General features: G+C 39.8%; 5 protein-coding genes across 6 annotated transcripts; 3 read left to right on the top strand and 2 right to left on the bottom strand.

Moving 5' to 3' along the window:
• The first annotated feature begins 1,081 nt into the window (after positions 1 to 1,081).
• Positions 1,082 to 4,072, top strand: LOC122042039. Of its 2 annotated transcripts, XM_042601959.1 has the most exons (3): positions 1,090 to 1,449; positions 1,545 to 1,713; positions 2,557 to 3,990. In XM_042601959.1, the coding sequence occupies exon 3, from the start codon at positions 2,636 to 2,638 to the stop codon at positions 3,890 to 3,892; it is 1,257 nt and encodes a 418-aa protein (XP_042457893.1). In that variant the 5' UTR covers positions 1,090 to 1,449; positions 1,545 to 1,713; positions 2,557 to 2,635; the 3' UTR covers positions 3,893 to 3,990. The 2 variants fall into 2 exon arrangements, with proteins under 2 accessions (XP_042457891.1, XP_042457893.1); XM_042601957.1 differs by lacking the exon at positions 1,545 to 1,713 and having other exon boundaries at positions 1,082 to 1,449; positions 2,557 to 4,072.
• Positions 4,073 to 4,293: 221 nt separating this feature from the next.
• Positions 4,294 to 5,353, top strand: LOC122042040 (photosystem I reaction center subunit III, chloroplastic-like). Its single transcript, XM_042601960.1, has 2 exons — positions 4,294 to 5,031; positions 5,213 to 5,353. The coding sequence occupies exon 1, from the start codon at positions 4,320 to 4,322 to the stop codon at positions 5,010 to 5,012; it is 693 nt and encodes a 230-aa protein (XP_042457894.1). The 5' UTR covers positions 4,294 to 4,319; the 3' UTR covers positions 5,013 to 5,031; positions 5,213 to 5,353.
• An 8,336-nt stretch (positions 5,354 to 13,689) lies between these two features.
• Positions 13,690 to 15,304, top strand: LOC122039928 (LOB domain-containing protein 25-like). Its single transcript, XM_042599341.1, has 2 exons — positions 13,690 to 13,828; positions 14,292 to 15,304. The coding sequence occupies exon 2, from the start codon at positions 14,338 to 14,340 to the stop codon at positions 14,992 to 14,994; it is 657 nt and encodes a 218-aa protein (XP_042455275.1). The 5' UTR covers positions 13,690 to 13,828; positions 14,292 to 14,337; the 3' UTR covers positions 14,995 to 15,304.
• Positions 15,305 to 18,814: 3,510 nt separating this feature from the next.
• LOC122042037 (metal transporter Nramp3-like) lies at positions 18,815 to 23,330 on the bottom strand. The gene is made up of 4 exons (XM_042601955.1): positions 22,582 to 23,330; positions 22,335 to 22,471; positions 21,583 to 22,235; positions 18,815 to 19,699 (listed from the first exon to the last, which is right to left on the bottom strand). The coding sequence occupies exons 1-4, from the start codon at positions 23,199 to 23,201 to the stop codon at positions 19,520 to 19,522; spliced, it is 1,590 nt and encodes a 529-aa protein (XP_042457889.1). The 5' UTR covers positions 23,202 to 23,330; the 3' UTR covers positions 18,815 to 19,519.
• A 76-nt stretch (positions 23,331 to 23,406) lies between these two features.
• Positions 23,407 to 24,476, bottom strand: LOC122042038. Its single transcript, XM_042601956.1, has 2 exons — positions 24,404 to 24,476; positions 23,407 to 24,316 (listed from the first exon to the last, which is right to left on the bottom strand). The coding sequence occupies exons 1-2, from the start codon at positions 24,434 to 24,436 to the stop codon at positions 23,645 to 23,647; spliced, it is 705 nt and encodes a 234-aa protein (XP_042457890.1). The 5' UTR covers positions 24,437 to 24,476; the 3' UTR covers positions 23,407 to 23,644.
• Positions 24,477 to 25,645: the final 1,169 nt, after the last annotated feature.

The raw sequence follows: 25,645 nt of genomic DNA, 5'->3' as shown, positions 1-25,645 counted from the left end.
AATAAGTTTTAGACTTTTTCTTTTTTTCTTCTAGATAAGTTTTAATAAGACATTTTCTCTTGAAAATATATTTTTATTTTAGACATTTTCTTTTGAAAAGGTAGTTTAGGTCTCTATTTAAAGAGACGTTATGTAATTTTGGAAGAAAAATAATTTCCCTTTTAGTTAATCAATTTCATTTGATTATTGGAGGCCGATCCCCTCGAAGCGATCACCCTATTCCCCTTTTCATTTTTTCTTTTGATTTTTCCACGTGATAGGCCCCCAGTTCCTATCAGGTCTGGCGCCAACCTCTGGAACAGGGGGGAGGAGAGGAACATGGAGGGCGGTCGGAGAAACGCTTCACGAGCTCGGCGAATCTTCGTGGGAGATCATTCGTTGAGGGTTCTCGGGAGCAAAGGCCACGAATGTGGCCGGGAAGCCGACGAAAGATGGATAGAGCAAAGGGTGAGAGAGATTGCTGAGTGAGCGAGGGCATGCAAGAGAGGAAGACGAGGGCTTTAGAAGGGATGGAAAGCAATCCATGGAGCGCAGCGAACCAAGACGATGAAAGAGGCGGCGGAGGTGACTACTGCGACGATGAGCGCTGGCGGCTGTAGCACCATAGAAGCCGAATCCAAAACCTTAGATGGGTTGAAGGGTTTAGTTTATCAGGGAAGTCATTGGAATTCGATGAATAGAAAGCCTCAGGACTATTCCTAACCGGCCCGACCCCCAAGTTGTAGAATTCGGCGAATAGGGCAGATCTATTAAATGAGCTTGAGCTCGGCTCGAATGTTAAACGAGTTAGTTCAAGTTCAGCTCAAGCTCGATCAAATTTAAGCTCGAGTCGAACTTTGATCGAGCCGCTCGCGAGTGGCTCAGCTCATTTGCAACCCTAGTCACAACTCACAAGAATAGCTTAAAACGGTTATCGGATCCTGATCTTAATCAGAGATGGGCCGGATCCGGATTATACAAACCCGAACCTTATAAGAAACTGAATCCGGTTTCTCGAATTTCGGATTTCGGATTTCGGAATTGTTCTCACTTCTCAGCTATCTTAAGATTTTTGTTTCGGCGCCTTGAAAACAGCATCCGAACCCGAAATGGAATTTCGGATCGAATTACACGAGATAGGGCTGCTCCTCGCTGTTCTCCCTCCTCGCTCGCCCCTTGCGCCGCCGTTCTCATCACCCATCGCCCCTCTTCTCCGGCGGCGCTTCGTTCCTTCACCCTCTTGTGCCTCGTCCCTCCGCTCCTCTAGCCGTTCGCCTCCCTTCCGCCGCTCGATCTCTTCGTAGTTCATTTCTCACCTTCCGCGCGCACATAGCGAGTTCCCGCTGTTCACTCTGCTCGCGCAATTTGAATATTTGCTGGTAAGGTGCTGCAACTTCTCGCGACCGTCGTCTGTAACGCGGTCAGTACCGACGGCGTCGTCGACTAGCCGTTCGTGCTCTCTCTCCACTGGTAAAAGACGGATCTCTCTCTCTCTCTTCTCCTTCTATCTCCTTTCCGCCCTTTTTCTGCGTCCTTTCCCTGATGCATTCGTATCTTTTAAATAGGGCTTGTAGTTGCTCTGCTACGTTGTGCTATATTGTGTGCATCCAATCTCTTATCGCCGTTTGCATTTGACACTTTGCCTAGATTAGTGACAACCATAAACCGAGTTGGTAGTGGTTTGATTAGCTATTCTAACAGAGTTACGAGTTCAGAGTCGTCATGAATTTGCAGGTATACCTCTGTATGCGTGGCATTGCTCGGTCTAGAATATTGACGTTCAACTTGATCTGGCCTTACCTTTATTAGTGCTGTGAAGAATGATGTTAATTGTTATCTGGCCTGACTTCTATTATTATACTGGACAATGATGTTCTCTAAGATTCATCTTGGTTGTTGAATCAAGCTCTGATCTTTGTGGTACATAGTACATAGAGGTGATGTTTTTGTCACAAGGCAACAATGATAATAATTTCTAAATAGTACTGTAGATATTAGTTAACAGTTAACTGGCAAAATTCGTGGTTTGAGTAACATCTAATATCTATTTAGTATTTAATACCTATAGCTAATAAACAACATCAATTTAGTTGTTAGAGACTATTCAACTAAATTAAAAGTATAGCAAACAACCTATTCAATCCCTGCTTTGCGCCCTGGTTTCTCCTTCAACCTCCTGCTTTTGTGCCTTGGCCTACATTATTGAGTGTCTATCACTGCTACCAATCTCTGCATCATGTTTGACTTCGCTAAAAGCTCTTTTTACTAGCTCCATCTCATGTATGGTTTTACTGCAAACCAAAGGCATAAATTGCTGTAGATCGGTGTTCCCTTATCCATGTTTATCCCAAGTGGAGATGCAAGTACCAGGAGGTTGGATGGACTTTACCTCTAAACTTCTTTTGAACAAGTTTCATGTGTTGATGATCCTAGCGCGTCATATAATTTGTTGCACAATGACTCTGCATATCTAATGGGTTTTCAAATGTATTCCTGACTGCTTTAACTACAATGTTTTGTTTACTTGTTGTGATTGATTGCTGTTGCACTAACATACCTAATTTGCTTCCATTGCAGAAGTCGTCTGCATCCTTTCTTGTGACTATTTTAGAATTGCAGAATGATGTAGAACTCTGGAAATTGATATTTGTGGCACATGATTCCATATAATTGTGTGTTCGATCTCAAATGCACAGTAAGAAGATCGATCGTTTATCTTCCATGTTTAGCATTCTACCATCAAATTGTCGAACTTGATGGGGAAGAATTGCTGCCAGCGGTATGGTATAGAGCTGCCTATGCTAAGATAATCAAACTATCACCTGTTCTGAAAGATTTGAAGCAGATTGATGGTAAACTCATAAATAGAAACGACAACTCTGTCATTACTGATGACTATGTTATCAGCCACAACCGGTTGTTCAATTCCATTGCTAAAACGTTTGTCAGACCTATCTCGTTGCAGTTTTCTCGAAATAATACCATTGCACAACCTGTAGAATCATCTCCAGTACTTTTCAGTAAGCCTAGTGAAAGAGATTCAATCATTGTAGATTCACTTACAAAGATCTGTGATTTCCTCAATGTGTCTGTTCAAAAGAGGAAGTTTGTTCGTTTGGCAGTGTGTCCACAAGTTACACAGCGCCATATATGGAGGGGAGCGCTTGAAGAGATCTTTGGAAACTTAAAGCAAGAAATGCACTTCCTGCCATGCTGTTCAAAAGATTTTCAGATGAGTGAGCAGATACTATCTAACTGTGTCAAGTTTTTGACCGAAATCAAGGACCCATCAAGTTATGCCTCTCCATCTTGGATGCGACCGGCCCCTTTGAACAAGGTCGTGAAGATGCAGCCTTCACGCAAATGGGAAGAACTGCTCGAGATGATAGATGATCTTTTAGAGGTTTTGGGAAAAGAGAACAACTTCGCACATCATGTATCAAGGCTTGAAATGATGAAAAAGGGATTGTGGCAGATCAAAGACATCATAGTCGAGAGAGATATTACTCACAAGGAGGTTCGGCGGCAGGATTGCCTTCTCCAAAAAAAGTTAACAAAAAGTTTAGGGCACTCATCCAAGTGTTTATTTATTTTGTTACAATATTATCTGCACGGAACTGTTGAAGAAATCGAAATTGAGGTTTGTGGAGGGCTTCACCGTTACGGTGGCAAAACATATTTATGCATGGGAAAATTTTTAACTTTCTCCGACGAAGAGTCAATAATGAGTGGAATCATGCAACTGAACAAAGTCCTGAGCGTCTTCAAGTTTGTGTGGGAAACAGCAGCCATGGAAGGGGTCTTGGTGCTGCAAGGGCATGTCTGGTGCCCAGATGTTGACGAAAGGTCTCTCACCTACAGAGGCAATGTGTATTACTTGCATGGCATAAGGTTTTCCTCATCTTTCGAATGAAGTCAAGAAATAGCCCTTTCCACCATATAAGGTAAAATAAGTTAAACTATCAACTTTCTTTCAGTATCTTCACCTTTATTGCTCTAGTCCATCTCTTTTTATACTGTATTTAATTACCTTTTTATCTTAGTATTATTGTATTTGGAGACACAAATTGCATTATATATATATATATATATATATATATATATATATAGTGAAATAATCTTCCATATCTAATAAGCTCACCACAACCACAATTTAGGAACAAAATCTTAGCAATTTGTGCATCTTCTCTCACTTCCCCAATGTCCTTCCTCCAACTCACCTTGTTGTTCCCCACCTTATCCTTTCCCTTCCCCACTCATATCCTTTTCCTTTCTGCTCTCTTTATCCTCTACAATTGTACACAGGAGAGCAAAGAAGGGAAGGAGAAGGAGCAACTCCAATGGCTTCTCTATCCTCCATCCCCACCCTCTCCAAATTCCTCTCCCCGACGCCCGAAGCTCTACCCTTTTCTAAGCCTCGCTTTACCATCTCTTGCTCCTCCCTCCCCCAACACCCGCATGGAGAAGACGACTCCTCTGTCACCTCCTCCCTCAAGACCTTCTCTGCTGCCCTCGCCCTTTCCTCCCTCCTCCTCTCCTCTGCCGCCACCCCTCCCCCTGCAGTCGCCGACATTGCCGGCCTCACACCCTGCAAGGAGTCCAAGGCCTTTGCAAAACGTGAGAAGCAGTCGATCAAGAAGTTGGAGAGTTCACTGAAGAAGTATGCGCCCGATTCGGCACCGGCCCTTGCCATTAACGCGACCATTGAGAAGACAAAGCGGCGATTCGAGAACTACGGCAAGTTTGGCCTCCTATGTGGCTCCGACGGACTGCCCCACCTCATCGTCAGCGGTGACCAACGACACTGGGGTGAGTTCATCACCCCTGGCATCCTCTTCCTCTACATTGCTGGTTGGATCGGGTGGGTTGGCCGGAGCTATCTGATCGCCATCAGGGACGATAAGAAGCCCACCATGAAAGAGATCATCATCGACGTGCCACTTGCCACCAGGCTGCTCTGGAGGGGCTTCATCTGGCCCGTCGCCGCCTACAGGGAGCTGGTCATTGGCGAGCTCATTGCTAAAGACGTCTGATTCCGTCCCGTGTATGAAGGTGAGATGAATTAAGATGGTTCCTCAATCATTGATTTCAATAGCTCCAGGTTATCTCTTTTCGTCTATTTCAACTCCAAACCTGATCTTTTTGTTACGATTTTCCAAATCTGCTACTGAATTCAGTATATAGAACAAAAATTCTAACGAGATTGTTGTTTTTTCTCGCTTGTATGATCCAGTTTGGTGCATTAGGAGGGCTGGTTGCTCGATCTACTTCCATAATCAAAAGAAGGCTTTGCAAAATGTTTTATATTCGTTCCTGTATCTGTAATTTATGACTGTAATTTCTCATGTTTGAACTTTTCCCTTTTCCACCTCCATATCTACCACTACCAGTAAACAAACCCTTTTTTTTGGCCCATTCGCGTTGATTTTAACTTCGATCTATCCACAAGCAAGTGGGTTTGTCGGCAAATGAAAGAATACGAAGCAGAAACCATTTATCTATTCAGAAAATAATTCGCCCTTTCTTCTAGTCCAGTGAATATATGGATTACATCTTGAGTAATATATAAATTTTGATTTAATCAAAATAACTGATGGAATTAATTTAATTTAAAATTTTAATTGAGTTAATTTGAAAATTTGTTCTTTTTTTAAAAAGTAAAATTTTGATTATTTGGGTTTATTCTCGATTATAAAATTTAAAATTTAATTAAATCACACGGTTAACAGTCGATTTATATATTATGGTGAATTGTGATAATTCAAAAAAATCTATAATCGAATGAGCCGTCGATCAAATAATGTAGTTTTACTTGATTGATCGAATTAATTGTTTTTTTTAATTGGTATTTTATTTCGATTTGGTTTTCCTTCCCACAATCTGGGAGACTGGGACGGGAAGTGTAACTGATAACCTAAAATATCTCTAGCTGGCCGTGTTCATTAACTTTGCTGTGATATTAATAATTATCGCAATCAACTTAATCGAGAGAAATTAGCTCCGACCGGCGGCGGTTGTAGAGAGCTCCGACCCCACGAGCGCGATCCCCATTTGTCTCTACGTCGGCGGCGATGGCGTGGAAGACGACGCCTTTCTCGAGGCAGATGCGCCACCCGATCTCCTATAGGGATTGCACAGGACGCCGATCTCATCGCTGACGGCCATGGTGTAGACGAGGGCGGAAAGGGTAGGTCGGTGACCTGCTGGAGCTGGCAGCGGCAAGGAATTGAGGACGCGCGTGATCGGTCCGGCAAGCGGCGGTGATCACGTGGGGTGCGCTGAAGCCGTTGACGAAAATGTTGTTGGACTATGTGGATCATATCGATATGGCCCAGTGAATCCATTGGGCCTGCTAGTGGCCCAAAAGAAGACCAAATTTCTAAGCAATTAGTAAGTCACAATTAATAATCCGTCCTCCTCCTCTCTCTCTAAAACAAAGGGTGCTACCCATTCTATGAGTCCGTCAAAAACTCAAACGTGTTCAGATCGTCTAATCTGTAATCCTTGGGTTTTTTCTTAATCCTTTCTACCATATGCACGTTGGATCGAGATCAGAATCTGGTAAAAATTAGCTATAATTTTCCTTAAATTTATCGTCCATCTAAGTTATAATTTAGGTTGAGTCAAGAGGTCGCCAGTCGCCAGTGGTTGGACGGATTGTATGACGCTGACAAATGGACGACCCATCTACTGCTTGTGGCCTTCGGTCGCCTGACTTAACCTAAATTATTGTTGGAGATCGGCTACGTTGCGAATAATTTGCAACGTTTATGTTGAGGAGATGATTGGTTCATCTTCCTCAATATACACTACAATTAAGAGAGTCATTAAAGCATTGGTTGGGAACCGATATTTGCATCTTATAAAAGGGCGTCCAAGAAATCTCGAAAGGAAGAGGCGACGGTGATTAGTGTGCATAGCGGAAGCGACGGTGAGCAAAGGAGAACATATGAGAGGAAAGGGATTTGGCTTGTGAAACTCGAAGAGCTTTTCGGTTCATTCGTGATCACGGTTCCAACAGCAGCGACATCCAATGATATCTTCTTCGATTTCTTCTCGGGAGATCACTGTGAGTTATTACCGTTTTTATTTTGTGTTTGATTCATGCTATCAAAAAGGCAACAATGATATCAGAGCGATTTTTGAAAGCACGGAGAAATCGCGATGTTGCGATTTCAGTGATATTTGCCAGAATCGCATTCCGAATCGCGATTTCCACCCAGCTACATGGAAATCATGTAGTCCTCAACGACATAGAGTCATGGTAGAGGAGCGTCGGCAACCGTGTTTAAATACCGATGAAAGTCGGCCGAGAGAAGCCTCGCGTTTTGTAGGATCGAAAGTGCTAGAAAGAGAGAGGCGGCCGGGGGGGGGGGGGTGAATAGCGCTCGTGGCTTTCATGTCGTTTTAAACCAATCGATCGGAGTAAACGTTATGCATCGGAATAAAAGAAACAATGTAAACACCAAGATTTACTTGGTTCCGAGCTTGTGGCGACTCCTACTCCAATGTCCGCGATCGTTAATCGCTTTCGGTGGATAATCACTATAAGTTCAAATTTTTTTTACAATTTGAAGTACAATATTTAAAGCAATAATAAAAATTATACCGATAACGAAAAGCAGTAAACTTGAAGCTTCTGGTCGTTGGAGTCTTGTTACAATTTTGTCGGGTCGTTCTTTGAGCAGAGCATGGAAGGAAGATTGCGATTTCGAGTTATATTGAAGCTACTGCTCGAATCTGCCTTAAGTAGGCTGTTGAGCGCGCTTCCAACCGCATGGAGGGCGCCCTTAAGCCCCAAGTCAACCGCGCGTGGATAAGCTCGGCACTGGCCGCTGCTTATCCGCCCGAGGGTGCCTCCAACCTCAATAGAGGGCGCCCTCCACCCAGCGTCGAGGGCGCCTCCAACACCCCTAGAGGGCACCTCTTGCTCTGCAGCGTGGATTCTTCAAGAACCGCACCTGTGGCGACTCTAAGCTCCATGGAGGGCACCTCGGGTACTGTTCATTCGAGCCTTTAAAGTTTTTTCACTCCCTGCAAGATGTGTTAGTCCAAAATACAAAACATATCCTGCAAATCAAAGTTTAACACAATAATATAAAAAATAATAAGTCGTTTTGACAGTATCCGGATTGTCCGGTTCTGACTTCGGATTTCTCTTTCGAAAACCCTAGGTCAAACCAACGCCTACTGTTCCCTCACCGGGGAACGCGTCCTCACCTACTCCACTCAGGAGAGTTTATCTGTTGTCAGACTGGTCCTCCAGACCGACTGGACTTTTGCTCAGCGTCCGAGGCTCCAGGACTTTCTGCTGGACGTTCGCTCCACGACCCATCCAGCCTTTTAACCTGATCCGCGACCACCAAGACTTTCCACCTAGAGTCCCCGACCCTAGGATTTTTGCCCGAAGCCCTCTACCCGCCAAGACTTTCCGCCTATGGTTACCACCCACTAGGACCTAGGGTTACCACCCCCTAGGGGTTTCCCTTTGCCTAACCGCAGTTAGGACTTTTCCTCATCTAGGGTTACCACCCCCTAGGATCTAGGGTTACCACCCCCTTGGGTTTTTCACATGCCTAACTGTAGCTAGGACTTTTGTCTAAGTACACTTAGGACTTTCCTGTAAACTCATTCAAACATGTTAGATCACAAATAACCTTAACTTTGAACCCTTTGTCATTATCAAAACTCAGCTTCGATCGTCGGATGTTTCCCACACCAACAATCTCCCCATTTTTTATTATGATAACAAAATTCAAAGTTAAGTAAAATATGAAAGTAGTATAAATACGTACAAGTATAAAATCAAGATTCAAGTGAGAAAATATGTAATATGTAGGTGCAAAAAATATAAATATTTAGTTGCAACTTGTTGTATATGTTGTATCTCCCTCTTAATCACTTATTTAATTACTTAACTTACTTAACTTTCTCTTTCCTCTCTCCCTTTGTCATATATCAAAAATATTACTTAAAAATAGAAAAAATGGAAAGATGGGAAATATTTAGCTCCCCTGAAAGGTAGCTCTTTACTTGAAAAATATTAGTTTAGCAATTTTTTTTAAGCTTTTGAAGAAATTTAGATAAAAAGGATAGTTAAGTACTTTAGCTTTTATAAAGATTTTGATAAAACACTTAGCTTTAAACAGATTTTCTTTTAAAAATACTTAGCTAAAAAAATGATTTCTTTGAAAAATAATTTATCAAGTACTTAGCTTTTGAAAAGATTTTTAAGAAAAACTTAATTAAGTACATTGAAACTTAGTGAAAAATACTTTTTGAAAAACTTATTTTTCTAGATACAAAAAATATTCGAACTTGATGAAATATTTTATGTTTATTTAAAAAAACTTTAACTTTTTTTTTAAAAAAAATAATTTTGAAAATTTTGAAAAAGAATTAACGCTTTAACTTTCTTTCACACCCCCTTAATTAATGCCAAAAATATTTTAAGGTGTCCTAGAGTCCAGGCATGAAAATTTAAAATAAAAATAGAAGTAATTATTTGTTATCCTAATTTTCCATCTCACCCTTTCTGAGTTATCAAATATATTCAGCTTATGAGTTTGAGAGATGAACTTAAGTTAATTTTCAACTTAATTTTAAGTTTATAAATATTTAAAGATATTGTAAATGTTTATGTTTTGAACTTAAATTTTGAGAATTTTGAATTTAAATTTGACTTTAAATTTGGATTTCAGAAATATTGAAATTGAGATTTAAAAACTTAAGTTTGACTTTTGAATGAGTTTGAATTTCAAATTTTAAAATATAAGTGTAAATTTAAGGATTAATTTGCATTTAGAAATAATTAAGATTTTGAAGGTTAATTATACTTTAAAAATAAATTAATATTAATACTTTGGAAATTAATTAATTTGAAAGTTAATTGATATTTGAAACTTAATTAGATATGAAAGTTAATTACTTAACTTTTAAAATTAAAGTTTTGAAATTAATTGAAGTTTTGTAATTAATTAAAGTTTTATAATCAATTAAAGTTTTGAAATTAATTAAACTTTTGAAATTGATTATAGTTTCGAAATTAATTAAGGATTTTGAAATTTAAGATTGTTGAAATTAATTAAGAATTTTAAAATTAATTAAGTTTATTAAGTTGAGTTAAATTTATCCTAAGTCCACCTTACATTTTTCTAAATTATTAATCAGGGAACCTTATGAGTTATTTTGAGATGATTAATTTTATCTTAAATTTAGATTGCAATCTAAGGATTGGTTTACATTTCAGTTAGATTCAGATTTTACAGTTAGTTAATTAAATATTTATTTCGATGATTGACTTCCAGGTTATGGCGAGTCACTAGGCCTTCTTGGATATGAGATCATCCGCCACGTCTAGACAAAACCTTTCAAAGAAATTGAATATTTAATTTGCTTACAGTAACTCCTAGGTCTAATTAGTCAGGTGTAAATCAAGCCTAGGTCCTTATCTAGCCTAGTCTAAGAATATATAATAAAAGCAGTAAAAGCAATCATCAAACAAATCTATTTATTAATAAAAATAGTCTTTCTATTGGCTTCCCCTGGATCATAACCTCAATAAAGTCTATCAAGGTAATGAATTTGATCCTTGGAGATCTAATATTGGCCAAGTCCAACTTGATTAATCAAGTTAGACTTGGGGACCCATGCTTGGACTACTTTTCTATTTGATCGATTTACTAATAATAAGTATGATCTAAATCTTTGTTTAGCCTTGAATCCAAGTCCAGTTCGGTTGTATACGACCCTTTGTTTTCCAAGAATTAGGTCAAGATTCTTGGAACCCAAAGTGAATCATTCCAACGTGTTTTTAAGTTCTTTAACTTGAGTTTTCAAATTATAATTTATTCCTCAAGTTGTTGGACTTGAGTTGAACTGACTCGGTCAAAGGACTCAATTTAGTCTCATTCTTAAGGATTGTTACTTCCTTTTGGAGTGACTTGACTCGGACGTTAGATTTGACCAATTTCTTTAATAAATATGAAACTAAATTTTCTAGATCGTCTACTTGAGTACCGTCGAATAGAGAACTTACAGTGGGGTTAGACCTTTCGGAAACAAATACGGATCCGTGGCTTCGCTTGGACTTAGTTTCGGAGTCGCTCTAGGTCTCTGATTCGTTGACTTGTTCCCGGGTCGTAAGTGCAATGAAGCTCGTCTATTTGAGCTCTTCATCGGAATCTTCTGAAGAAGACTCATCCCACGTTGCTTGCAGTGCTTTCTTTTGTTTTTTTTTTTTTGTTTCTTTGCTTCCTTTTGATTTGAACAGTTAGCTTTGACATGCCCCTTTTGGTTGCAGCTATAGCAGGTTATCTCGAACTTCATTTTCAGACTTGATTGTACCTTCTTGGACTGAATCACCTTTTTGATGTCCTACTTTGTAAATCCCTTCTTCTTTTTGTAGAGTCTGCGTACTAGGTTGACGAGTTTGCCTGCTATCTCGTCGTCGTCATCTTCTGAGTCCGGTTTATATTCAGACTCGGGTTCAATCTGATGCTTCTTTCTAGCCTCCTTTGCCTTGCTTGTACCTGTAATCAACGCAATACCTTTATCGGCTGGATGTGCATTAGTCTGTTTGAGCAATTCAAATTCAGAAAAAAAATTTATCTAATTTAATTAACGACAAATCCTTGGATACTTTGTAGGCGTCTATCATTGATGCCCACAACGTATTCATCAAAAAAACGTTTAGTGCGTACCTTATTACGTCTCGATTCTCCACCTTCTGTTCGATCGCGTGGAGGTCATTGAGGAGGTCTAGGATGCGTGCGTACAATTGACTTGCCGATTTTCTCATCATTATTTTTTTCTGGTTATTTTATATAAAAAAAAATATAGTTCTCTTTAGTCCCATATCTTAGAATTGACAAATCAAAGAAGCTTCTATAAATATTTTAGGCCGACAATATTAAAAAATATACTTGTCTTAGTTTTTTTTACTAAGATAAGTATAATATTAAATTAAATTTATGTTTTTCATAAGGAAGTCGTAAGGGTGACACTCGAAAATCCAAATAATTTGGATTTTCAAAAGACTCAAATAATTCAGATTTTCAAAAGTACATGATCACTAGTGTATATATATATATATCCCGAGTAATTTATATATATATCTCGAGTAATTTTCAATAAAATAAATCTTTAAAGAAAAGATCACTCAAAAAAATCCCCCAACAACAACTAATGAAATAAGATCAGAAAATTCCTTAAAAAAAATTTGACCAGTGCCCAGTGGTGCTACTTTCACTTTGTGAAATCAATGAATATATACAAAAATATTTTAGTTAGTTGTCAAAGATCTAGAGGTCACGGTTCAAATAGTGAAAATAACTTCTTACAATAGAATAAGACGGTGTATAATAAATCCCTCATTGGCAATAATTTTGTACACCATGTTACCCTTTTATCAAAGATTAACATAAAAAAAAAAATCCTATAGAAAACGTGTAAATTATGGTAATCGTATCTAGGGTCATAATTAAGATGCGTCGTGGTTAACATAGCACATCGAGCATGATATGGACTCAACCTGATTAAGTAATCATGTTGAAAAAGAAATTACAATACAAAACCTATTTAGCATATAAATGAGTTGTTCAAACCAAATGGTACTATTTTTTATAATTATTCTTAGAATGAGAAACACATTACAAAGTATTGAACCCTCTTTTTCTCTAGGGCTGTAAATAAATTCAATATTCATGAATAAATTTGATGTTTGACTTAATAATAATTTATTTATGTTCATTCAATACATACCAGATTAATTAAATGAACAAGCTTAAACATCTTATTAACTTAAATAAATAAGTTTGAACACACGTTGCTAGTTAATGTTTGTGAACAATATTCTTCGCGAACAACATTAGTAAACAATGTACATCAATAAATCTCTTATTAATATGCTAAATAAATAATATGCTAAATAAATAAAGAAAGTTTGAAAATGAATAAAAAAGTTTTAAATAATCAAATTATAAATTTGAATTAAGAACTTGATACCACTAAATTGTCACGCCCCCAAAAGAGTCTCTGCCAGACAAAAATCCGACAACATCTTCCCTGTACCGGTGACAATATGAAGCATCACTACAAACAAAATATACATCAGCCACATGCGGCTGGAATATTTATATACACAACCACGCAGTTATAATAACAGCTCACACGGCTGGAATGAAACAATCACAACCACGCAGTTATATATAAATCAGCCCACACGGCCGTACTGAAAACCAACACAGCGGAAAAACGATAAGACAAACCCATACAAAACACATCAAGATACTGCCTGCCGGGTCCTGCGTCACATCCGACGATCGTTTCGGGTTTTATATATCTTTATTTAAAGTTGAACGTAACAATCATTTCAACAATTCGAATTCATTTTAGACTCGACTTAAGCTTAATTATTTTGTCAAATAAATTTAAACACTATAAAATTTAATTTAGCTTAGTTCATACACAACCTTACTCGTCCATAAATGAAATGACTCGCGCAGGTGTTTTTACTCTTAAAAAAATAAAATAAAATACTAATAATAATAATCGTTATTGGTGCTCTTGTCCTTCGTCTCTTCCCTTTTCTTTTCTCTACTCCTCTACTACTTTCTATTTAATAACAATACGAACATTAATGTCATTAATTTTAATATCTTTATTTAAGTCTTCGTCTCGTTGATCTCCACTTTGTGTTGGGATCTGAAATCCACTCTCACACACCCCTTCTCTCTCTCTCTCTCTCTCTCTCTTTTCGCCTTACAAAGTGCCGCAAAATTTTCCGATCCAGGCGGCCGGATTCAGCGCCGAGGAAGAAGAGGAGAAGGAGAAGAAGAAGAAGAAATCGGTATAGATATTTTTCTTTTCTTTTCACAATTTTTTAAGTAATCTTAAAAAAAAATCGTCTTTCTTTCATTCTTTCTTCCTTCAAGCGAAAGGCTTTTCGTGTATCTCTGAGAAAAATGATCTCTTTTTTCCTTCTTTTGCTTAATTACTTCTTTCAATTGCATGAGAAAAAGAAGAGGAAGAAGAAGAAAAAAGACGATGATCTTTTTTATTTTTTTAAAAAAAATTCGTTGTTAATGTTGTTTTCAACTTGAGAATCCAAGGATCTGATTTAATTTCGATATGTTTCTTTTTTTTTTTTTTTTTTAATTTGACGAAGTTGATCGGAGATTGTTTAGATCTAATTGCTTATACGATGAAACCCTAACCCTAATTTTTCGGCTACCTTGTTTTTTCCCTTTTTTGGTATGATTGTTCTTGCGATGATATATGGAAGGCTGCGTAATTAGGTTTTGAATTGTAAGGTGCGGCCGTGCGGGGGGACGGCGAAATTGACATCGAGGAGGATCGATGACTTCTTCTTCGTCGTCTTCGTCGTCGGCGACGAGCTCGCCGTGCGCGGCGTGCAAGCTGCTGCGTCGGAAGTGCGCGCCGGAGTGCGTGTTCGCGCCGCACTTCCCGCCGGACCAGCCGGCGAAGTTCGCCAACGTGCACCGCGTGTTCGGCGCCAGCAACGTGGCGAAGCTGCTGAAGCAGCTCCGCCCGGAGCAGCGGGAGGACGCCGTCATGTCGCTGGCCTACGAGGCGGACGCGCGCCTCCGCGACCCCGTCAACGGCTGCGTCGGATACATCCACCTCCTCCAGCGCCGCCTCAGCGAGCTCCAGCACGACCTCTCCCTCGCCGAGAAGGAGCTCTCCAACCTGGCCGCGGCCGGCCACCACCTGGTCGCCCTCCCCCAGCACGCCTTCGCCCCCGCCGCCTTCCCTAATTTCGCCGGCGCCGTCAACGGTTGTTTCGCGGGGCCGACTTCCGTAAACACACAGCCTGCGGCGCAAGCAGAGATATTCTATGATCGCATGGGAGGATTTAGAGCGGCGACGACGACAACAACGACTTCCCGTCTGCCGGCGGCGCAGTTGTTGAACAGCGCCGGCACGTTTCTGGAACAGCATCATCACAATTATTCTGAGAAAGGGAGGAACAATACTGGCTTAGGTCATTCGTGATCGATCATTAATTAATCAAGAACAACAACAACAACAAGAGGAAATTAAAGAAAAGAAGAAGAGATGAAGATGATGAAGAAGAAGATGAAGAAAGGTGGTATATCGAGAGATCCATATGCAAATTATATATATTCATCTAAGGATATGCAGTGTGTTAGTTATATACATCAAGCAAAAGTAAAAAAGAAAGAAGAAGAAAACAGGGTTTGCTTGATTAATTAATTAATTAAGATTGAAGGTCAATTGGATCAAGTGTAATGCTGCTGCTGCATCAGTGGCCACTGTTGTTTGAGTAGATCCAACTCCAAGAGAGAGGAAATAAATTAATATAATCAATGAGAAATTGAAATTTTTAATTAGTTCATGTAATTTCTTGTGCTCGACACCAATATTGTAGATCTGCTTCAGTGGTGCTGATTCAGGAAATGAATTAGATCAGATGGCATTTTATCGAAGAGGGAGCATATTTAAAAAATTCCGCAAAAGACACATTTTTTTTTTCTTTTGACACGCTGATTTTCTAAATTCATCTAGAATTTTTTTTTTTATAGTTTCGAGTTTTGATTAAAAAAAACAAATTTGATTCAATTTAGTTGGATTTAAATAAATAGGTCTTTTTATTTAAATGCGTCTTTTAAAAATTAAAATTATGCGTTACATGAGAATCATCATTGTCTCGTGCAATCGCCCCGTGCCATCTGGGATAAGGGCGTGATTTTTAATTTGTGTCTTGTTCTTACTATTCAGCTAATTCTAATCTAGCGGTGATCGGCTCGGTCCATAAAAATTTTCAATTAATTCCAAAGGTAAATCACAGAAGTACAACATCAAATTTTTGACAACCGACCTACTCTGCTCGTGAAAATAATTTCGTGAATTTTTTTTCGCCTACGGTACTTCAATTCAGCCCTCCACGGTGGCCTCTAAGGGCATAGGCGAGTGACCGAGCTAGACGACCCGGTCGATTTAAATTCCGATGGTTTGCAGGGGATCATGCAGAGTCCTTAATTTGGTGCGCATGCATCGAAAGGGGAGACATTCAGCCAGCAATGCGAATGGAGGGGCGATGGTGCAGAAGGCGCAGCGATAAGCAGCAGTGAGTGGCAGCGTAAGCTAGATCACGACGTATCTAGGAGTCTCGGAATTGGGTCGTCATATAGCTCCCTGCATGCATTGCATGTATGTATGTCCTCTCTTGGATCGATTCAAACCTCCATCCTTAATCATTCCAATTTTTGGTCGTCTACTTTCATTAATTTTTCTATGACTGCACCACCTACCTGTCTGTTTGTTTTTTTTTTGCTTTTTGTCAATCAGCACCACTGAATGAAAGAGTAGATATACACATATTGCGCGTATGGATGTATGGATTCAGTGCTGAAGTCTGGATACATGTGCAAGGAATGAGCATTCGGTTAAATTTGAACTGAATTAAATGAAATTGAACTAATTAATTTTTTTTGAATAAATCAAACTTACTTTTTGTTAAATCAATTTAATAGAGATTTTACTCCCCTAGTTAATTAATGATGCGTTTCATTTTAGGGAGTGAAATAGATAGGGAAGAAGACTATATATATATGGTCCTTAGTAATATCACAATTATTTTGTCTCATATAAACATTTAGGATGGGTGGTTGAGTTTTGTTTAATATGGTTATTTTTTACATCCACTCAATCCAACTATGCCAATTAACTTATGGTTTAGCTTGATCAACTCAAGTCACTCTATTCATCAAGTTTGCTCGGCTCTACCGGCTTGCCCTTTCACCTTATAATTAATTAAGAACATTTAACCTATGAAAAAAAATATATAAAAGAATAAATAAATATTTCTCCTCTCTCTTCTAGACTTGAAATGAACACCTATATAATTTTTCCACTTATTAACTTCATCACCTAACTATAGGGTCTTACCAAGAGTAAGGATCACTTAAACCTAGCCACCATCTAACAAATCCACATTAGAAAAATGGGGGAAGCCATATTGGAAGTTGCATCCACGTCTCGATTCACGTTGCACAGTGTGCGAGAGGCAGCTCGTCTTTGTTTAAGCATTCACGTGGATTTCAGCAGCACAAAGTCAAATAGCTTCCGTAGTCCTGCGTCGATCTCTCTCTCTCTCACTCTCTCTCCTTTTATTCGCCATCAAAAGCAGAAGGCCTTAGGCTTTGTGTTACGATTGTGAATTAATATTGCTCAGTTTGTGCAGCGCTGAGCATGAGTAAAAGCTTCATATATTCGACAGTACTACCACTGCCACTGAGCATGGCATGACTGCAGGGCTTTGGATGCCTAAACTAAAGATGGTCTACGTACCAGAGTTAATTGTCTACCCTTTGTTCTTAATTAAGTCGGGAGGCAAATTAAAACAGCTATTAATTGCTGATTAGGACTGTGTATGAATGTACAGTTAACGTGAGAGTGACGGGGTCTCGATTTGAGCCCACATAATTAATCTTCTTAATGTTTGAAAACGAAATGGACTGGAGCAAGGAAAGGCAGGCAAGTGTCTATTTTGCTAATCTTTTTATATATGTTTACCTTGTGTCCTTTTCAATATTAAACCAGAGCTCACATGAGTTGTGGTTGTGAAGGAGCCACATGAAACTGAGATCTCATGTACAATATTCATTACATTGCTAGAGCAAAACAAACTCTATAGTTTATCACATTCACAAAATTTAAATTTTCAGCTTGAACCAAATAAGACACCATATCTTATGTTAAACATGACACAAACTTATGAAGCACAAGCGGCTGAGACAATTAATGATATGAGCAGATGAGTTAAAAGACGGCCAATGAAATAATTACTCATCATTCTTTCAGAAAGTGTTAAAGAAGGCAGATGAAATAAGCACTATACACAAAAGTACAGCAACATAAATCATTACAACAACGATAGCACAAAAACATTCAACAACACAAGAGCACACTAAAACAAGCAAGCAGAAATAATTAATGTTCTCTGTTACCATACTGGCAATTTAATAAATATTTAGACTACACTAAATTTGCTTTGAGGAGGGGAAAGCATGGGAAAACATAATTCTTTGGATGTTTTGCTTCAGCATGCTGTCTACACTTGACCTCTAATATTAATGTAGTGCATATAAAAGTTTGCATGCATTATCTTGCACTGGATTCTCATGAAGAAATTTACATTTAGCAGACGAACATCAGCATGAAAAAAATGGGCCATGGAATGGGAAGGAACAAAAAATGATAAGGAAAATGAGTTTCAAAAAGCATCTCGATCTCACGATGAGATTTGACTATATCGCATGCGATAGCAGATGGGGATGATATCATTGTTAGAATATCATTAGCATTAATCCTATGCATAAAAATGGTAGTTCATACTGAAGAAATAGTCAAACCAAAAGGTGCACCATAAAAATCTGAAGGGGAAATTACAGATCAGTTTAGTTATTAAATTGGCATATTAACTAAGGGGGGAAATTATGAACTTGAAGCTAGATCTTCCAACAGATATAAGATGACCAACATATTCTTCTGAAGAATCACCTACTCAAGCCCAATTGAAACAGTAGCCAATTAAATCTAAAAAAGAAATAAGCCAATAAGAAACAGTCCCAAGGTTATCATTCTTGAAACCGAATAGAAGATACTACAATACATACATAGAAGAAAGGACAAGACAGAGGAAAGAGCTCTGACTTTCCAAACCAACTACCCATCCAAACATATCCTCTCAATCGAATCCAAATGGCCAGCCAAATTCAAGGAGTTTTCTCAAACTAACCGCTAAATCCTTCATAATCCAATCAGAAATCGAACAAGAGACGAAGAAACATAAGAAAAAGAAGTGGGAAAATATAAGAAAAGAAGCAAGCTGGATGGTAGAAAATCGATCAGTCAGCCAGCAAGAAACAGTACAAAACACCCACTGCAAGTTCCTTGAAAAACAATTTTATTGTTACGTTCTGAGAGAAAAATAAAAATTGCCTTTAGCAGGCTTGTTTTCTCCATGTTCCTCTTGCGCACCATCTTCGACTTCTGGCCATTGCCGCTTCCATTGCCAATCTCTTCTTTGCACTTCCTCCTCTTCCTTTGTTTTGGTCGGATCGAGGAATATCCATCAGCTAGGACGATCAATTTGCATGGAAGGATAAGAGTGGGGATGTAGAGAAGATCAACCAACTAGCCACCAAGAGAAGGAAAATAGAACGTGACACACCCATGCATGTCCACACCCACACATATCCTCCCGCATATGCAGACACACCCACATACGCATGCACCATGCCAATATATGCCTTCCGTCACTATTCCATGGAAAAGTCAGATTAACCATAAATTTCATTCATTCTGTTACATAATTTACATGCACCGTAGGCCACTAACACAAATAAAGAATCTGGCTACCATTCCCAGCTATGTTCTGAGATTGAAGTTCAATGTCTAATTGTTGAATGTAGTCTTCTTTGCAGTGAGGATTCCAAATCCATAAACAATAGTATATGATCAGGGAGCAGTTTCATCACAATACAACAGATGATTATCGACTGTGATACTGCCTGCCATGAAAAATGAGGTAGATTATGAATGCCATATATAGCGCCACGACAGAGCAGATGATCAGCCCGAATAGCATGCTTCGTATTTCAGACAAGAAAAAATCGACCAAGAGATAACCGTTGATTATGAAAAGAAGAGCAGCAACAACCCAAGTCAATGCCTGCAATATAAGAACATTGAATGAAAAAAACTTCGGAATGAAGTCATGCAAGATTCTGAAAATTGAAAGCACAAATCAAAAGAGAGACACAAACAATAGAATTGATCTAGATTAGTGCATACTACAATGACACCTAGAATTTCCCTAGTTTTGCTGGTTAATTTTGATACTGGGGCTTCACAATCTGCTTACAATCATGCATTACAAATTTAGTTAGCTGAAGTTCAATAAGATCAAGATTGACTGGATGACTAGCAAAGGAAAAAGTCCAAGCAGGAAGGTTGACTAAATGTTTGGCAAAGGAAAAAATTCAGGCAGGTCAAAGATGATCGGATGTCTGAAAAGGGAAAGCCCAAGTAGATAAAGGGTGATCAGATGTTTAGCAAAGGAAAAATCCTAAGGGAGTAAACCTTAGGTAATGAGAAGTCTTGGAGGAGTTTACTCCAAGCAAGTGTGACCAATAGGTTTAAGCGACCAAAACAAGGTGACCAAGCCCACGTATATTTGGTCTACCAAAGAACAATGTTGCTAACACTGTTTTGCATTACTATGTTTATTATCTATTGTGCTAACTTGATTTTGAAGGAAACAGGATTTTTGGTCGACCGAATGGTTCGGTTGATCGAATACTTAGGTTAGGTTGACCGGTCATAAGAGATAAGGTCGAGTTTGATACTATCCGAGTTCTAAAGGAAAGAATAGAATCGATCGATCGAACCCAAAAGGAAACTGAGGATCGAACGCGATGCGATCTGGCCAGCTAAGGAAACCGAAGGATTAGTCGATCAAGCGGATTGCAAGGATCTGATCTGATCCGATCATGAACCTGAATGAGAATCCGGACGACAGTGTGGTTCCATTGACTGAACAGCAGGATCAATTGCCATGAAAAGGAGGAAATCAATCACGTAATTGGTGTGATTAGATCTTTATCAGTCGACCGATAAAGTCTTATAAAAGAGGGCTCAATGGCAGAGGCTTTGGAATCAATTCTCATTTCAACCTCCCTAAGCTCCGTGCTCGAATGTTCTTTTAAAGTTCTACGATCGGGGAAGCGCCAGGAGTGTCATGACACTCAAGACTTCCGAACTGGATCACAAAACTTTGTATTATTTATTATATGCTCATTTAATTTATCTACTTGTGATTGCTCTTACAATTCTATAAGTAGTTTCTCCGCCTCTGGAAGAGTTCTGAAAAGGAGATACAAATAGTGCACTCATACTGAGTGCGTAGGCCTTGGACGTAGCATCCTAGGGGTGTGAACCAAGTAAAAAATAGTTGTCTTTATTTTATTGTTTTCATATTTCGACTACTAGACTAACTCTATTGACAAAGAATGAATACAACAAAAAGAAAGAAAAAATGCCAAGCACTATTCAATCCCCAATGTGCTCTCTGGTCCTACATTATATATGAGATGAAAAAGAAATTATAGATATGCAAAGAAGATCAGTAGAAGGGATGAGGACTAGAGGGATTCAGAGGATTTATAATATCAATGGTGTAACCTATTGGAAAGTTCAATGGTAGAGTAAGATAGGGTAATGCTTCTTTTGAATTGAATATATAAATAAAAATTTGCAATGAAGCATTCTATGTTCACAGTCTTCCCTCAACACTATTAACCCTTTTTGACTCAAATTATCTGGTCGTGTCCATAGGGACTCTACTACAGATCAAATCTATACATAGCATTTATGACATTAAAAAGGATGTCTATCAATAGTCTTATACACATGCAAACGTGGCCTTCAAGCAAGGAGTTTCTTCTTGTAATATGAATGTTAAATGAAGCAGATGTTGAAAAGTTAAAACATGTGAAATGAGGCATATACTTAAAAAGACAATTATATTCCAGCATATGTAATCAGCAAACTCACTTGATAAACAGGACCAATTTTGAAAGCTCCCATCACTTGTTCTTTCGACACCAAGGTGAGAAGCGGAATTAGAGCAAATGGTATTTGAACTGATTGAAGCACGTTAAGCCATTGATTCAAAATATCTAGTGCAGAATCAGAAGTGTCAAAAAACAAAGCAACAACTATAGTTGGGATGATTGCAAAGCTTCTAGTGATGAATGATCTGATCCATTTCTTCATACGGAGATTCAGAAATCCACCCATTATAAACTGACCAGCATAAGTCCCAGTAATTGTGCTACTCTGGCCAGCTGCTAATAAACCAATTCCCCAGATGTAAAGAATAGGAAACAACCCTCCTCCATACTTCTCTTGTAGATAATTGCCAGCATTTTCAAGACCAATAACATCAGCTTCCTCTGTACCATAAAATCCCTTGGCAAAAACTGTTGTGACAAATAAATTTATAAGGAAAGAAATAATTAACGCAACTGTGGACTCTATGGTATAATATCTTAATGCTTCTTGAACGTGGCTTTTCTTGTTAGGGTCTATAGCTCTTGACTGTACAAGAGCAGAATGTAAAAAGACATTGTGTGGCATGATCACACATCCAACAATACCAACAGCCTGGTTTATTGTTTTGGAGCTAAGTTTTGGAACCAGAAGACCTGCCATAGAAATGGATTAATTTAGAAGATTTGACATTGGAGAAAGAAAGATTCAGAAGAAAATAAAAACAAGTTTCACTGTTAGAACAAGGGGCACACCAATCAGAAGCTCCTTTCCACTAGGCTTAGCCTCACCAAGCATCCATGTAAATGAGAATGCCATTGTTGCAATAAGGAAAGCAAAGAATCCTTCCAACTTCCTAACACCATAATTCTCAAGGAATAGAAAGATGAAGCTGCCAATACAAGATTAAGGCATCAAGGAAAACCAAAAGCTGCTGTCGAAAAGTTGTAATTCGTCCCAAAACAACTACTAAAAGAAGATGGACTACACTAGAAATATTACCAATCAAAAGCAGTGATGACGACTCCAGTCCAGAGTGGAAACACCCCACGGCTTAAAATCTTAATCGCGATGGCACTCCCAATCACCTCCTGTATATCAGCGCCGATCAGCGCCACCTCCGCCATCAGCCACAGAGAAAGCATCGCCCATTTCGGATACTCCTCGCGGCATAACTCCGCTAGGTGGCTTCCCGTGGCCACGCCTAGCCGCGCCGAGAGCATCTGGATCAGGAGCCCCATCGCCGTTGCCAAGAGCAGCAGCCACAGAAGCGAGTACCCCGCAACGGCTCCAGCCTGGAGGTCCCCCTCCAGGTTTCCCGGATCCAGGAACGCGATGCTCATCAGAAACCCCGGCCCGGTGAAGAGCCACAGCTTCCGCCAGGAGAAGGGAGGCGCGGGGCCATCAACGCCGACGCTTCCCAAGTCGGAGACTACGGATACGACGACCTTCTCATCGAAATCGTAAGCTCCCTCGAAGATCTCGTCCTCGTCAAATGCAGCAGCGATGCGCCGCCCCTTGCCGCCGTCGCGGTCGACGGAGGCGGATCCGCGAGGGAGGAGGGACTCCGCCTCCATCGACGTGGACTCGTCGCCGAGAACTGGAGGGTTGATGTGCGGCATCGGGAAGGAGAAGGAGGAGGGGGACTGCGGTGGAGAGGGGAGCTTACGAACGGAAAGGGTTTCAGATCGACAATCGTAGACGACGCGGCGACAATCGTCTACCTTTGCTAACGTGGATTGCAATTATTATGCAAAAAGCTACCGACACATCTCGCCGTCGACGTGGTATGGACGGCGGATTTGACCGTCCACGTGTCATACGATATTGGAAGAATTTACAGCTAATTATTGCATCATTATCTTTGAATTTAGACGAAGCTTAAATCCAATCTACAAAGATTTATATATGTAAACCCGCAGCCTTCTCCTCTGCTTCCAATTCTTCTTTGTGTTCATCGTGCTCATCGTCGATCGCCATTGTTGTGCAAGCTTCGTAGAACTTGCAGTTGATGATGACCTCGAGCACTAGCAACAACGCGTAGAGATAAGCGACGGAGACCGCCTCATACAGCAGAGCCCAGCTCAATTCCCCTGCAACATCGTAACGCCGCACCACCCGGTGCCGGAACAGGGCCCACGGCGGACAGGCAGAGATTGGCCGGCAGCGCCACCGCCAGCGCAGTCGAGGCCCGCCGCCGGACGAGCCTCCACGCCTCCAGCACCGGGACATCCCCGGCGCGGTTGGTCACGGCGGAGACGACGAGCGCCAGGCCGCAGACCACCGTCGCGTTGGCAATCACCACCGAGTAGAGGACGGCGCCCGCGGCGGATATGAGGGGGAGCGAGGCGCCGCCGGAGTCACTGAGGCCGAGGAGTTCGGCGGCGTTGAACACGACGAAGAGGACGGCGAAGACGGCGGCGTTGACGGAGAGCATAAGGAAGGAGTTGAACAGGTAGGTTAGTAGGACCGAGCGGAAGAGGGAGAGGGAAACGGAAACCGACCGTCGGCTCCTGCTTCGGCCACCGAACACAACGTGGATTACGGAAGCTTTGCCGGCGATGAGGAAAGTTACGGTGAACGGAAGCGTAGAGACGAAGGAAAAGACAGTTTGCGAGAGCTTGACGTTCAAAATAGCGAAGAGCGGCGACGAGGAAGGGAACCTTGCCGCCCAGAACAGCGCCGACAGCCGGAGAGAAATAGCTCTGACCAGCGGCTCCGACGACGGAACCAGTACCTGAGAGACAATAAGGGAAGCTACTGAGGCCGGGAAGACGAGAAGGGCGGCAATGGAGGTGAAATGATAGTAGTTGTCGAAGAAGACATTGATGGAGCTCCTTACGATCCTGAAAGCCATGGAAGGAGGACGAAGACAACGCAAGGCTGAAAAGTGAAAACCTGAGTGTTAATTTTTATAGCTTTTTTTGAATGAATAAATAAAATTGCAATAATTTATATCTTTTCTATTTTGATGTTAATTTCTAATTGCCATGCACTTTGCTTTTGCTTGTTTTGTTTTCTAAGGAAGTGAAGAGATTGGAGAAGGATGAAATGACTTAGGTGAGAGGTCAGCTCATTTGGTAGGGATGACTTCATGATCAAACAAAGTATTAATAGAAGCCAGAATTAGCATCGTATCATTATTTAATTTGGTGAAAAGAAAAAATTTAAGAAATAAGAAACTTGATAAATTATTTAATAAATTATACATATTTCGTGTGGGTATATATATATATATACACATATACACACACAGAAATGATATGCTATCTCACCCTTTATGCGTGATTATGAGCGACGCCCATATATGACGTTGCCAACTCAATATCTTCGTAAAAAAATATTTCAGCGTATTCTTTCTCCCCTTCTGCCTTCTATTCAAAATGGAAGGCGAAGGAATTTTCCCAAATCTAAATTTTCCTCGCTCTCTCTTCCCTTTGGCATCGTCTTCCGTCGCAACTCGCTCCTACCAAGCAAGCAAAAACAAAGACGTTGTAAGCCAAGTACAACTTATAGTTGCATACTTGTTCTCAAGCTGACTGGCAACTCCTCAAACTGTCACCGAAAATATAGTCAACGTTGGTTTACTTACCACCCCTCTCTATTCTCAATCGTAAGCTTTTATCCACTCCACTGTTTGTTTTTCAACTCTGTACAATGATATATCCTATAACGTACAAGTCCTAGCTACTTTGTTACCATTTTTTGCTTATATGATTTGTAAGGAACTTGTCAAACATCAATTCTTACATTTCATAACCAATGATAATTTATTTCATTTTAAGTTGTAATTCTCGACCGTGATCCTAATATATATTAGAAGGATTTATATTACAATGTACAAGGTCGACCCCTGTTACAATGCATGCATCCACTTGCACAGTTAGCTGCTATAACGTGTAGCGACTACTTGATAAGTAGTTTCATTTTAAGTTATAATATCCTCTATTCCTAATATATAGTGTTTATATGTTATTCTAAATGATCTATTTAATTAACATAGAGAAAAACATCTGTTGTCTTTATTGGATGTACAACTACTATAATGTTGTAGCAATTACTTGGA

This window comes from Zingiber officinale, chromosome 2A (genome assembly GCF_018446385.1).
Source record: "Zingiber officinale cultivar Zhangliang chromosome 2A, Zo_v1.1, whole genome shotgun sequence".
Classification (NCBI taxonomy): domain Eukaryota; kingdom Viridiplantae; phylum Streptophyta; class Magnoliopsida; order Zingiberales; family Zingiberaceae; genus Zingiber; species Zingiber officinale.
Note: the sequence above shows the minus strand (reverse complement) of the source record. Positions and strands in the feature narration are given on the sequence as shown.

What these genes read in the sequence shown, in the direction of transcription:
- LOC122042039 (XM_042601957.1), top strand. Translation starts at nt 2,636, where the DNA reads ATGATTCCATATAATTGTGTGTTCGATCTCAAATGCACAGTAAGAAGA.
- LOC122042040 (XM_042601960.1), top strand. Translation starts at nt 4,320, where the DNA reads ATGGCTTCTCTATCCTCCATCCCCACCCTCTCCAAATTCCTCTCCCCG.
- LOC122039928 (XM_042599341.1), top strand. Translation starts at nt 14,338, where the DNA reads ATGACTTCTTCTTCGTCGTCTTCGTCGTCGGCGACGAGCTCGCCGTGC.
- LOC122042037 (XM_042601955.1), bottom strand. Translation starts at nt 23,201, where the DNA reads ATGCCGCACATCAACCCTCCAGTTCTCGGCGACGAGTCCACGTCGATG. An exon ending in TGGAAAGGAGCTTCTGATTG is followed by an intron (nt 22,236 to 22,334) that starts GTGTGCCCCTTG and finishes TTTCTATGGCAG; the next exon opens with GTCTTCTGGTTCCAAAACTT. An exon ending in AAATTGGTCCTGTTTATCAA is followed by an intron (nt 19,700 to 21,582) that starts GTGAGTTTGCTG and finishes CTTATATTGCAG; the next exon opens with GCATTGACTTGGGTTGTTGC.
- LOC122042038 (XM_042601956.1), bottom strand. Translation starts at nt 24,436, where the DNA reads ATGGCTTTCAGGATCGTAAGGAGCTCCATCAAT. An exon ending in TCGTAAGGAGCTCCATCAAT is followed by an intron (nt 24,317 to 24,403) that starts GTCTTCTTCGAC and finishes ATTGTCTCTCAG; the next exon opens with GTACTGGTTCCGTCGTCGGA.